This window comes from Polistes canadensis, unplaced genomic scaffold (genome assembly GCF_001313835.1).
Source record: "Polistes canadensis isolate GaletaPanama2010 unplaced genomic scaffold, ASM131383v1 scaffold_127, whole genome shotgun sequence".
In the NCBI taxonomy this organism is placed as follows: domain Eukaryota; kingdom Metazoa; phylum Arthropoda; class Insecta; order Hymenoptera; family Vespidae; genus Polistes; species Polistes canadensis.
Genome location: NW_014569674.1, coordinates 191,688 through 205,579, shown reverse-complemented (window position 1 = coordinate 205,579; position 13,892 = coordinate 191,688). Strand labels below are relative to the sequence as shown.

At 29.3% G+C, this 13,892-nt stretch overlaps 1 protein-coding gene across 2 annotated transcripts in view; it reads left to right on the top strand.

Annotated features, from left to right (window-relative positions):
• LOC106788145 overlaps positions 1-13,892 on the top strand; it is a 61,515-nt gene that overhangs the window by 41,857 nt on the left and 5,766 nt on the right. For both annotated transcript variants that reach the window (XM_014751146.1, XM_014751145.1), the window contains exon 3: positions 756-761. In XM_014751146.1, coding sequence (XP_014606632.1) covers positions 756-761 — 6 coding nt within the window. The remainder of the gene's footprint in view (positions 1-755; positions 762-13,892) is intronic.

Below are 13,892 nucleotides of genomic sequence, written 5' to 3'. Positions count from 1 at the left end.
ATTTAATTAATTTAATAAACTTTTCAAATTATTTTCCGATTACTTTGACAGATATTTTTTTAGACAACTGGCGACTTTCTTGACAAATAAAAAAGATTAAATGAATTTAATATTATGACATCAAATATATTAATTGCTACAACTAATATTTTTATATTTGTAATATTCTACATATATTATATAATAAATATACAGTCGATAAATTACAACAATTAATTCAGAAACAAATTGTTCGATAATTTGTCTGAAAAAATCAACAGCCTAATTATGTCATAAATCGGTTCAATATTAAGCAAATTTTTCATCTGACTATTAGTTTTTTTTATACAGAATCACCCTCTGCTAACCAATATTATCAATTACAAGATACTCTGTATATTTGTGTATATCTGCTATTGTAAATCAGCTGTTCATTTGCTAAATCGATTAACTCCAAAACAAAAAAATATTTAAATAAAATTGACATAGTTACATTATCATATTACTTAAATCTTACAACTGGTCATAAACATTTTGGTCATGTTAATGGTTTTAATTGTTAATTATGAATTATTGATATTCATTTATTTTTTAAATATCAGAATTTAAGCGTTAATCATTTGCCATTAAAATTAAAAACAATGTTAAAACAACATTTAATTCAATTATGCTTATGAACAGTTCACGTAATAATTTTTTTGTCTATTTTAATAAGAATGTTTTATACTAATAAAATTTGTGTTTTTTTCTGTTCTCGGTTAATCGTCGTATTGCAGAATGGGGTAAGTTATTTTCAAAAAGTTGACTATACTTTAAATAATAGTTTCAAATATTTTATGATTGAATACATGTAAGTACATATAAATTTTCCCGATATCTCATATTTCTATGCTAAACTGCAATTAATATATCTGTAATGAAAGTATAATAATTATGCAAGAGACAAATTCGATATGATAATTATGATGAATATGTTTCTTACATTCCTCCTTTAATTGTCTCGTTGCAAACAAATAATCTTCAGATAAAATTCTAACTAGTATGATTTTTAATTTCATACCTATAACATAATACAAATTATAACAAAAATATTACATTACAAAAATATACGAATTCATATTTTGTAAGATAAAGTTATTGAAAATTGACAAAAGAAAATGAATAACAAATTCACGAATAAACCCAATATTACGTTTAAATTCTACAAATTTATTTAAAATTATAAGAAAGACATCTAGCACGTGACGTTAGGGTGAGGCAAGAGTACATCTTTGTCTTAAAAAAGGAAAGAAAAATAAAGGAGAGAGAAAGAGAGAGAAAAAGAGAGATAGAGAGAGAGAGAAGAAACACACAGCCTCCCCAAAAAAAAAGGAAAATAAGAAAGAAAGAATAAGAGAGTTTGTCGACGTTACTGTAAAGAAAGAAGGAAGAAAGGAAGGAAGGAAAGAAGGAAGGAAGGAAAGAGAAGTAAAAGCAAGCGAAGAGCACAGAGGATCCGCAGATAGGATCAGATGTGTGTGGTCCACCGCTTTGCTCTTTATAAGACTTATGTAAGCCAGGATGCGCGAGGGCCAAGAAAGAGAAAGAAGTACTTACGGTGACCATGAGTGTAAAAGAGAAAGAGAAAGAGAAAAAAAGAAAGAACGGTCCATGCTCGTTAGCGGCTCGCGACAAACACCGTAGGGCTGCTGCCGCCGCCATAGGTAGTAGGTAGGTAGGTAGGTAGGTAGGTACACCCCCAGTTAAAAAGATACCATACATGTCTTATTGATGGATCTACAATTTTGTATCTGTAACTAATGATAATATTATGAGCTCGGATTGTCAGGTTTATTGAAAAGAATTGCAACGATACTGGGTTTATTTTTTGTACACAAGAAACAATTGTGTATTTTTAATAAATTATAATAATAAGATTATAGGGCACAGGTTGTGAGTTATTGGAAAGAAGTTGAAACAATGCTAGGTTGGATTTTGTAGAAGAAATACAAATTGTTTTATACCAAGAAACAATTGTATATCTATAATAAATTAAAATAGTAAGATTAAATAACACAGATTCTTAACATTATTGGAAATAATTGCAACAATACTGGGTTATTTTTTGTACACAAGAAACAATTGTGTATTTTTAATAAATTATAATAATAAGATTATAGGGCACAGGTTGTTAGCTTTATTAAAAAGAAGTTGCAACAATGCTAGATTGTATTTTGTAGAARAAACACAAATTGTTTTATACGAAGCAACAATTGTGTATCTGTAATAAATTATAATAGTAGGATTATATGGCACAGGTTGTTAACATTATTGGAAAGAATTGCAACAATACTGGGTTATTTTTTGTACACAAGAAACAATTGTGTATTTTTAATAAATTATAATAATAAGATTATAGGGCACAGGTTGTTAGCTTTATTAAAAAGAAGTTGCAACAATGCTAGATTGTATTTTGTAGAAGAAACACTAATTGTTTTATATAAAGAAACAATTGTGTATCTGTAATAAATTATAATAGTAAGATTATATAGCACAAATTGCTAGCTTTATTAGAAATGAATTGCAGCAATACTGGGTTATTTTTTTTGCACAAGAAACAATTGTGTATCTGTAATAAATTATGATAGTAAGATTATATAGCACAGGTTGCTAGCTTTATTGGAAATAAGTTACAACAATGCTGGGTTGTTATTTTTTTTTATAGAAGAAATACAAATTATTTTATATCAAGAAAGAAATGATAGCACAATCTATACGTTTATAAATAATTCAGACTGTAGGTAAGGGTGAATATACTTCCTACAGAGACCACTTTTATTAGTAAAGAGCAATGAACAAAAATAGAATAATAAAAGGATGAATTGCTTAAAATGGATCAGTCCTTGATGATTAAGTAGAGAAAAAACAATATCTCTTTCTGTCTTTTATACGAATACAGTATTCCCCGTAACAATACTAATCAATTGTATTGGTACAATGCAATAAAGATTCAATTATTATAAAAATGATATCAATCAGATATATATCATTGATACAATTTAATAAAACTTAAATTACCCAAAGAACCGTCTTATAACGCTATACAATTACCCAATAACTCAATTATATTGATACACATCAAAAATAAATTCTATTTCCATTCTATAAAAATTCATAAACTCCAATAACAATACCAATACTTATTCCAATAAATATTCTTACATTACCACAATCATTTATTTTTCTAAAAAAATATTCCTAAGATCAAAGATTATCTTATTAACTTATCTAGATGGTGAAGAAAGAGCACGGAGGTCGCACTCGTCCAATCGAATGCAGAACGATCTCTCGACGAATGGCAAAGCCATTTGTTTTGCACGCGTAAGTTAAACGACCATGCCGACACCCGCACAGCGCACCTCCTCCTCCTCCTGTCCTCTTTTCTTCTTCTTCTTCCTCCCCATTCTCCTCCTCCTCTTTCTCCTCCTTGTTTTTTTTCTTATTCCTTTTCCTCTTCTTCTTCTTCTTCTTCTTCTTCGTCCTCCATTTAACGTCTTTGGGCTCTCGGTCAAGGCACACGCTCGCCTCTCATGTAAATCGGCTAATTCCATCGGCGTACATTAATTATCTCGTTACGTATACACACACACACACACATGTATATGTATATTCAAAAGAACAGGCGCGCCCGCATGTGGGTGTATGTGTATGTATCAAGAGTTTTACCTCGACTTTTCGATCGAACAGAGAGAAAGAGGGGGAGGCTGCATTCTCAGTGCCCAATTATCCGATGGAAGGAGAAATCTTTTTTTACTTTTTTTTACTAAGGCTGCATTAACTCCCCTCTTATTCTTTATTTCTCTTTCTATGTACATATGTATATACATTTATCTATCTATCTCTTTCACTCACATTTCATTTCTTTTTTTTATTTTTTTTTTTTCCTTATTTTTCTTTACTCTCTCTCTCTTCTTTCACGATGTAAAATAATGCTAATGGTACTTGCAAAATAGCATGACCAATTTGTTGATACATTATCGTACCTACCTTCGAGTAACATCGCTATGTAACGTGTTTCTCTCTCAATGATAAGTGAAAGAATATTTTTCTGGTCTTTTATTTATATATTGGTTGTCCTATTGTTTTTTTTACCGTTAAATTTTACGACCATATTTTATAATTACAAATAAGTGATTTATTTTTTATTACTTGTTATGAAACGTTTTAAAAATGGATCGATTTCGTTTCGTTTATTTTTTTTCGATTAAAAAATAAGTCAAGTTGCTTCCGGTTAAATAGGAAATTTAATGATTTTTAGGTTAAGTTATAAAAGTTCTTTCTATACAATACAATTAAATTAAAAACAAAAAATGTACTGTAAAAAATATTCCCTTAAATTTTATATTAGTTTCAGAAATGACATCAATTTTAGTTTTTACTTTTTGCTATTATCTAAAACATATTTCAAATGTTCGAGTTAAATGAGACGATCTATAATTCCTTTCTTTTTTTTTCAACAGAAACCTGATTCGACAATTTTTTATATTTCAATGTAACCAGAAAATATAATTAAAACTATAGGCATCTGTCTATATAAATTAGCGATATAATTTTCCGCGCGAGAATTATTATTATCGTTATTAAAAGCAACATGGCGAAACGCGTCAGCCTTTATCGTCCAATAATCGTCGATCACGAAGTGTCGATGTAGACAAGTCCTCATTATCTCGATCGTTGTATCATCATAAAAGAATTTTCATCGGTGGAACAGAACTGTCATTATCGATGACTCCTTGATTCTTGTCATTGATCGGGCTCAGTATATATAACTTCAACGGTTATCAGAATATTAAATTAACGTGAAAGATTAAATCAACATAGTTCGATAATCTCATCGACTCATCTTCTCTCCTCCATAGTTTCTATATTTACTAAATATAAAATACAATATAATAGACATACAAATTGATTATAAATAAGCATAAAACAAAAACTAACCTCAAAACATAATAATCAATTAATAATATAAGTACAGTTATCAATAAACTATCTAATCAAACAATATATTAAATACAAACTAAATCACTCATTTTAAGAATATATTTGTCTACAATATCTTGCTCTTGATTTGAAGAGATATTATAATTCTGATCCTCTTAAACGTGAAGTTAGCAAAAAGACGTAGAACAGAATTTGAAAATTGCACCGGTCGATTTATGTTGTCGGATCGGGAGATTGGATTCCACCATTCTTCTTCGCTTCTTTTCTTCTTTTCTTTTTCTCTTCTTTTTTTCTTCATCCCTCTTTTTTGTCGAGGGATTAAAGAAGAGGAGAGCCCTGTGCCCAGGGATAAGCCGTAGAAAAGTGTGACTGCCGTTGGAGGTGGCCGCGGCGCGACGTTCTGCTGACAGATTACGCTGTGGTATGGTCTACCGTCTGTTACCAAAGCCGTCGGAAGAGAAAAAGGAACTGTGGCGAACCAAGGATGAGTTCGTTCGGGGCTGGATTAACTACTTACTGCCTCGTATACACGAATACACGGATACCCTGTCACTCACAAATATGCTAAATATACGAAATGTTTCATCTAACCGGAATACTACGAGCTATCTTCCTTGATTTTGATCATACGATTAACACGTTAAAAGAAAATATTGTTATTTTTGTTTTTTCAAAGAGATTATAATAGTTTGATTTATACAGAATTTAGTTATTAATATTATAATCAATTCTTTTTTTTTATACGAAATTTTGTTAAACGATTTTCATTTAATACAAATTAGAAAAGAAATTTTCTCTTGTCTTTTTACATGATTTATTTTAATTTAACATGATCTAATACTAGTTTCTTTTAACAATAGAATTTGGTGTATTATGTTTTTTTTGAATAATCAAGGTCTTTGATATACTTTTATTAAATTGGTATCTTATCACTTACAAATGTGCTGGTATAATTATGAGTTTAGACAAAATTTATATTATAATTTATTTCTATTAAATATGGCGGTTATTATTACGCTAGTTTAATGTAGATGGCAGTACAAATAGTAATTTATTTTATTTTCTTCCTTATTCCAGTTTATAGTTACTTAAGTCAATACCTGCTGTATACAACAACGCGATATATATCTAAATTCATATCTCGACATATATATCCGAGATCAACCCATGATTTTTATCGTTTAAGGTTATCATAAAAAATCCACTTTTCATTTTCGGTAAAGGTTTTGAATAGGATATTTTTCCTTCTATAACGTAAAAGCAAAGCTGCAGTAATCTTGACTCTATTAGTTCTTTTTTTACATTTTTTTTTAACTCATGAGGAACATCCTAGTTTCTTAATATTATTAAATTATTTTAGGCGTTTAGATATTTCTTGCTGTTGGTACCATTTTTCGCACGTTTTATAGGTTAGAGTATCCTTTCCAAATTCTGCACAAATCATTTCAGTAGTTAAAATGCGAAATTTAATGTAAAGGATACTTTTGACACACTATAACGTTTTCGATTGTTTCGATAGATTGATAACTTAAACAGAGGACTCTAAGTGCCTAAATATTTTTTATAATCAAAAAAGAACAGAGATATTCACCCAGAAAATGTGTTCATCACTATAGTCATATTTATCACTATATTCTATAGTATATATAGTATAGTATATTATACTACTATACTATTATATTCATCATTATAGTATTATCAATTATAATCGAACGATAATATCATAACACGATAAAAGAAAACTTACAATTGTGTTTAGAAATGGCATAAGCTATAAACTAAGCAATCCTCTCAAGGTTTGTGGGTGCATCGAAGCGTATAAACTAAAGAGGAGGGTCGCCACAATCTCGATAGATAGAAAGGATCGGAAATGCGTATAACAAGGCACAGAGAAAAGCAATGGATTCCTTTTATCGTTTCGACGTTCTCCGCTTCTTAACGATTGCACTTTCGCTCTTCCAAAGCATGCATATTTTATTCGAGGTTTGCTTGAGTACGCGATCTTATGCAAAAAGAAAAGAAAAACAGAATGAATTAGGGGAATAGAAACTAAGGGAAACTAAACAGATAAACAAAGACAGAAATATACATGGTGTTTCATAAATGCAATTCAATACTTCAGAAGGGTATATCTATATAATTAATCTAGTAAAAAAAAAAAATGCCATATAAACATATGTTCAATAAATCTTAATTTTTAAGTTACAGATGATTAAAAAGAATGTTCGAATTGTTGCCAATTTTATGACTCAACCATTTCTATGAAAATTTTACATTCCAGAAAGATTTTTATTACTGTACTACTATATTATTCTCTCTCTCTCTTTCTCTCTGTGTATATAAAAAGGATAATTCCTATGTTTTACAAAAAAAAAAATAAGAACAAAATATTATTTGAAGTTCGTTTCGAAAAACTTGATTACAAAATTATAAACAAATTAAATTGAAATAAGTAACAATAGATTTAATGAATCAATAAGCAGAATACTAAACCTAACCTCTCAAACATTATACCGAAAATTATAATATCATTTTGTACTGTATTCGTATACTAATTAAAAAATTTACCAGATTTCAGACAATCTGTTTGAAATAATTTTTAAAAAACTAAATAATATTAAGCAAATCTTTGATCATGTTTCGTGATATCTGTCACGTCGTATGCATTGAATACAAATTTTATTAACAACAAAATTTAAGATTCTTTTTAAGCATCATCCCTGTACCAGAATTTAACGCACATCATGATACTTCCTAAGTTTGCATAATTAAAAACGGAATTAATAAACAATAACAAAAAAAGATATGATATTATTCTTCCAAAAAATGTACTATTACCCATTTCAATATCATTTATTTATAACTTTATAATAAAACATCTAACCAACCAAACTTTAACACTCAAATTTCATACTTATATATCAACTTATTAAAATAAATCTGATAAATCTTGAGACATCCTGTATATATGTTTCGATAGATAGATAAAAAGAAGAGGAAGAAATTAAAGAGAGTTATAGAAGTATAAAGAAATAGAAAGAAATGAATAATGAGAGTGAGAGAGAGAGAGAGAGAGAGAGAGAATTAGAGATGTAGATAGAAATGGTGAAGAGGGGGGGGCGGGAAAGAGGGTTAATAAGAACAGAATAGAATAGAAAGAGAAGAGAAAGGTAGGTAAGCCATGGCAGAGACAATGAGGAATTAATGGCACACCATTATGGATATCACCTCGAGCGTGCGAAATCGCATTTCCGCGACAAGCGTACGATCCGCAAGAACCTTATGCACCATTCTACGCTCCGCTACGCGTTAACGAGTCTAAACTGATTGAAACGGTGAACGTCTACGAGATAGAGGACGATCGTTTATTTTCTTTCTTCATTGGTATGCTTTCTCTTTCTATTTTTCTCTTTAACTTTCAATATTTTAAACCTTTCATGAACTAAATTATTAATAAATAAAAAGACCTTTGTTGAACGGAAATGTGTATTTCTTTTTCAATTGCACAAAGTTGATTTATTATTGATTGATAAAAGAATAAAGTGATTTATTTTAAATTTGGCGCTAATCAATACGTCAATGTAATACAGATGGCGCGTTTTATCTAGGGATATCTGGTAATTAATAAACGTGTACTAGGATTTTTCTGTGCAATACAAAAAGGGAGTTTCCCTTTCTGAGTTTCATAAGAATCGTTTGTAAAAAGCTTCTTAAATTCCAACAATCATCGTGTTTTATTTCGTAAACTTTTTAACAATATAAAAAAAATAATACAAATGTATCGTTTCACTTTCACATCCAATTGCGAAATAATAATCGGTGAGACGAGATAAATTTTGAGTAAAATTGCTGATCAATAATGTGTTAACGTATACATGTAACAATTCTGTTCACATAAACACATTTGATCTCACATAAATATTAAACTTTCTCAGATTTATATGCTCGAACATACAAAATATATAATAAAAGTTAAGTATTTACTTAAATATAAGATATTTTCTCGTCATGTATATAAATTCCAAAACAAATATCGAGACACGATGGTCTCGTACAAGCTGAGAAACATATGTCCAACGCTTATAAGATAGAGACGTGACATAAACGATCGGTGGAAGCAACGGATAACGACGTTTAACTTAGCACCTGACTTTTTTTTTCTTGGTAGGATTTACATGAAATATGTAAATCACGGGTGGAAGGGTGAATAGAAGGAAGAAAAAGAAACGATAAGGGAAACGCTATATTCGAGAAAAATACAGAAAGGGTGTTTTATTTATTTTTGTAAATATAGTTTGTAAAATCCAACGAGCATAAAAACAATTTGACAATTTTTAAATTTCTAATAACAATAACCTTTACAATAATAAATTGTTAATTTTATATATATATATAAAATATATAATCTGTGGGTATCTAAAGATATTTTAGTATTTTACTTTTGCATCTTATTCAGTTATTTTTTTTGTACATCAATAGTAAATATATTCTTTTTTTTAATATTACGAGGATTGAATGAAAATTAATTATATTAATTATATATATATATTGTAGAATAAAAATGTAATCCTTCCTCGTTTTGCTTAACTTTTATCATAAAATTTATAATAACAGCATTTACTCTACGTCCAACGTTTATACTTATCATTACATAATTGAAAATATTATCCGAAATATCTGAAAATAAAATTATAAAATCCATCAAATCGAAAACAACAAGTTGACAATGTATTCGACAAAAAAATTAAAAAATAATTGATCTCAAAAACAAAGCCACACATATGAACAAATAATATTCTACATTTTCGATGAAGTTTTTCATGTAGAATCAGTTTCTTCATTGTACCACAAGTTATAAGACACCCTGTATATACACGATTAACTTTCATCAAGTTTGAAAATGTTACTCCATCCTCTCTCAGTTTGTTTTTTGGAGGACAACGAGTATCGAGAGGACGATATCTCGCAATTAGTAATCATTTGGAGAGGCAGGTGAGGGAATTACTTACTTTTCCTTCGTTCATCAGGAAACAGCTGCTCCCGTTGGGCCAAGCAAGTTCTCCGTTTTACTGGGATAATATAACGTGTTATGTGGATTCGATCGGCGAGTACGATCAAATCGAACAGAACGCATACCGGTACCAGGATAGGTACCGTGTGCATCCGGTACTGTCTAAGAATTAATAATCCAACATTAAAAAAGCAAAAGAGAGGGACTGAGAAAGAACGTATGATCTTTATCTTTTAAATAATTTACGAAACCTTGCCTGAAGAACTCGTGAACGATGATGTCGATCTTATTTATGATTAATTTAATATATTTATCTATATTTTTTGAACCTACGATCTGTGTCTTGAGTATTTTTACTTTTTCTTTTTGTTCATTTCTTCAACATAATCGAGGTTTTATTTATTTGTATCTTACAATATTTACACTTGTTTGTATAGATTATAATGATTAATATATTGAATTTATTGATTAATATTATTTTATGTGTAATATATTTACGAGATTTCTATCTGTGGGTATCTGAAGATATTTTAGGATTTTACTTTTGCATCTTATTCAGCTATTTTTTTGTACATCTATCAATGGTAAATCTATTCTTAATATTACGAGAATTTAGGATGACTATTAATGATTGATAAATTTCACGAAATTTATTCAATAATTTTAACGTTTCACTTTTTCTTTTTTCTTCATCTATCATTCATTAATTTTTTCTTAAAAGATGCTCTTCAAAAGTAAAGTAAAAAATAAGTATAGAAATATATTTTAAACCTCATTAAAACAATCCTAATATATATTTATATAATTAAATTGAAAACTTACTTACTATTTAAAATAATCAACAAACTTTGAAGTAATTTTGCTCAAAAATGTTAAAAGTGTATTTGTACCCTTTTATTTTGTAACCACTCAATTATGTATTTATTGTAAGATAAATTATAAAATTCATTTGTTCAATATTTGGATAAACTTTGAATACATAAAACAATAATCAAACTTATCTGAACATATACAGAATTGAACTATTGGATATAGCAGCTAAGTCACATAACTAACCTAGAAAACGATGCAATTTATCATACTTAAAACTATATTGAATATACCAAGTTACATGCCGTAATGACGAAGTACGTAAAAATCTTTAAATAAAATCCATAATAAAAGAAATATAACACATATGTGTAAACTACAATTTAAAATTAGGCAACCATCTTAATGACCTTATTAAAAAGTTATACACAGAAGATTTACCCATCCAATTGTACATGAAACACCCTAACTATTTGATACCTCAACAATTTATTATATTATGATACTATACGAATGATTCATAATAAGAAATACAACTACATGATATAAACTTGCAACATTATTAATCAAATTTGCCTAATAAATTCTTATTGAACCTAATTGTAAAATTTATTATGAAAAAAAAAGAAAAAAAATTAATATTTGTCCACAGTTCATGTTTATAATATTTTGTTCTCAATATAAAACGATCAGCATAATATAAATTTCAATTTCTAAAATTATTTTTATGAATAGATTCTAAAGAATTATACGCAATAAAATAAAATTCAAAAAAAAAAAGAAAGAAAAGGGAAAAAAAATAAATAAAGAAAATAAAAATAAGGGAGGATGACAAACGTGCTTGCCTATAACATCAGGCAACGTTTCATTGTAATCAAAGTCAGAAATGTACCGCACCCTTTTTGTCCGAACCCTTTTAACTGGGGTGAAACCAAAAACGAGAGAGACAGAACTGGTTGGACGAACATCGGTTCTAATTTATTTCACTTTAAAATCCCCGCGCCTCATATAGGTGTAGCTGAGAGTCAGAAATCGTGCATATACACAAATCCATACTGTACAGAATAGAAAATGGTAGGATGAAAAGAGAAAGAGGGTGGATCTTTCGCGTCACCCTTTTTTGACTCCGAATAGCATGCGACACGTGTGTCCTCGCGACAAGTGGCTCGACACCCTCTAGTCACCCCTTTTCCTACACATACCTACATATACAAATACGTACAAACATGTATCTTTACTTATATACACACATATACTTGTACCTATATACTGGGTGAGTCGATAAGAACTATTATTTTAAATCATTTCTTATCGTTCGTATCGAAAATATTTTTCACGTTCCTTATTTTATACTTTAACATTTTTGTTTTTATTTTTTTTTGTTTTCAATAATAATTATAACAATTTGTTTATTTTTATTTTATTTTTTTTTCGTTTTTTTTTGGTTTATCGTTACACAGGCAGCAACGTATTATATTTTAAAAACTGATCCATTGATCTTGAGAAAAATATTCCAAAATTTTTAAACTCAGAACAAAAATTATATTAATAACAACTCTTGTATTTTATTTTATTTTGTTATTTTTTTAATTTGTTTTTTAATTATACTACTATTCTAACTAAACGATGGTATTAAACAGAAAGATGGATTAGCTTCGATACAAAAATTCAACGCCATCTTGATAACTGACAAAAACAAATCAATTCTATATCCATCCCTTAAAATGGAATATAATTCATTTAATTGTATTAAACAATTTGTTTATTAATTTAATCTTTTTGTGATATGTATATCTATCAACAACAAAATGATATTACCAAAAAAAAAGAACAAATTCAACATAACCTCAAAATATCTCTGAGAAAAATTAATAAATACAATTTATGAAAATATTTTCTTACGATAGATAGACTGTTCTTATAGGTTCACCCAGTATATGAGGACAACTTTCAGTGTGCCCTTTTTTCCCTTCTTTTTATACTTTAGACAATATTTTAAAGTAGCATTGTCCTAGCAGCAGAGTCACCGAAAGCTTCGAGACAATATCGTGCCACACCCTGAGACATTCAACACTTCTCTCTCTCTTTTCTCTTTACAAACTAGATCTTCCTTCACCTTTTTCGGTTCCTACACTACCTCCACCTCCTCCCCCAACCCTCCCCCAACCCCAACCCCCCCGTACTTCTCGCGACACTCTTCGGGAACAGGACAGCTGCCGGCCACCAATATCACGCACGCGTATATCACTCTGCGTACATTCAAGATTTTCAATTTTAATATTTTTCTTACAACGGGACTGTGTGTGCCTTTACGAGCAACTAAATCATAACTTCCCTTCTTCTTCTTCTTCTTCTTCTTCTTTCCCCTCAATCATCCCCCACCTCCCACTCACTCTTTTCTATTCCGTTCTTTCGTTTTTTTCTTTTTTTTTTCTTTTTTCGAAGTTTCAAACGGTACTGGAACGATAGAAACTCGTATGTCACGTGTTACTGCATATTTCGTTTTTCGATGAGATTTAAACTCATGGATCATATTGTTGGACAGAGACGTGTGCTCACAGTACACTCCTAGAACCAATTGTTCTTTATATACTCAACTCACTCTCTTCTTTTAATGTTATATTCTCTGGAAATATGATTGAAAAATTGTGACAGATTTCGTGTAACATGTAATCTTTATTGGAACTTTTAATATTATATTTTTTTGTAATATAGAAAAGAGAGAGAATGTGATACGAATATGAAATACTTATTTTATTTTTTAATATAAAAAGTCTCGTTATCAGAATAATAAATGAAAATATTAGATTAAGAAATTTAGGAAATGTGTACTTTCGGAATTCGTACTTTTTTATTTAACCCCTTGGCCTACACGATATCTGCCAATTGTGCGTACCATAATAAACAAGAGAATCGGTCGCGCGCGGTGCCATTCATCTGTTCAGCCGCGTACTTGAACTGGCGCAAAATGTGTAACTTTCATGACATATGTTTTTCAGAGCAATGAAAGGAGTTGTTAAATAATAAACAATGTGTAGGTACAAATAGTCATTTTTAGACGTCTAGGGTGCAATCATAATCAATTAATCAGTTGACAAAAATAATTTATTAT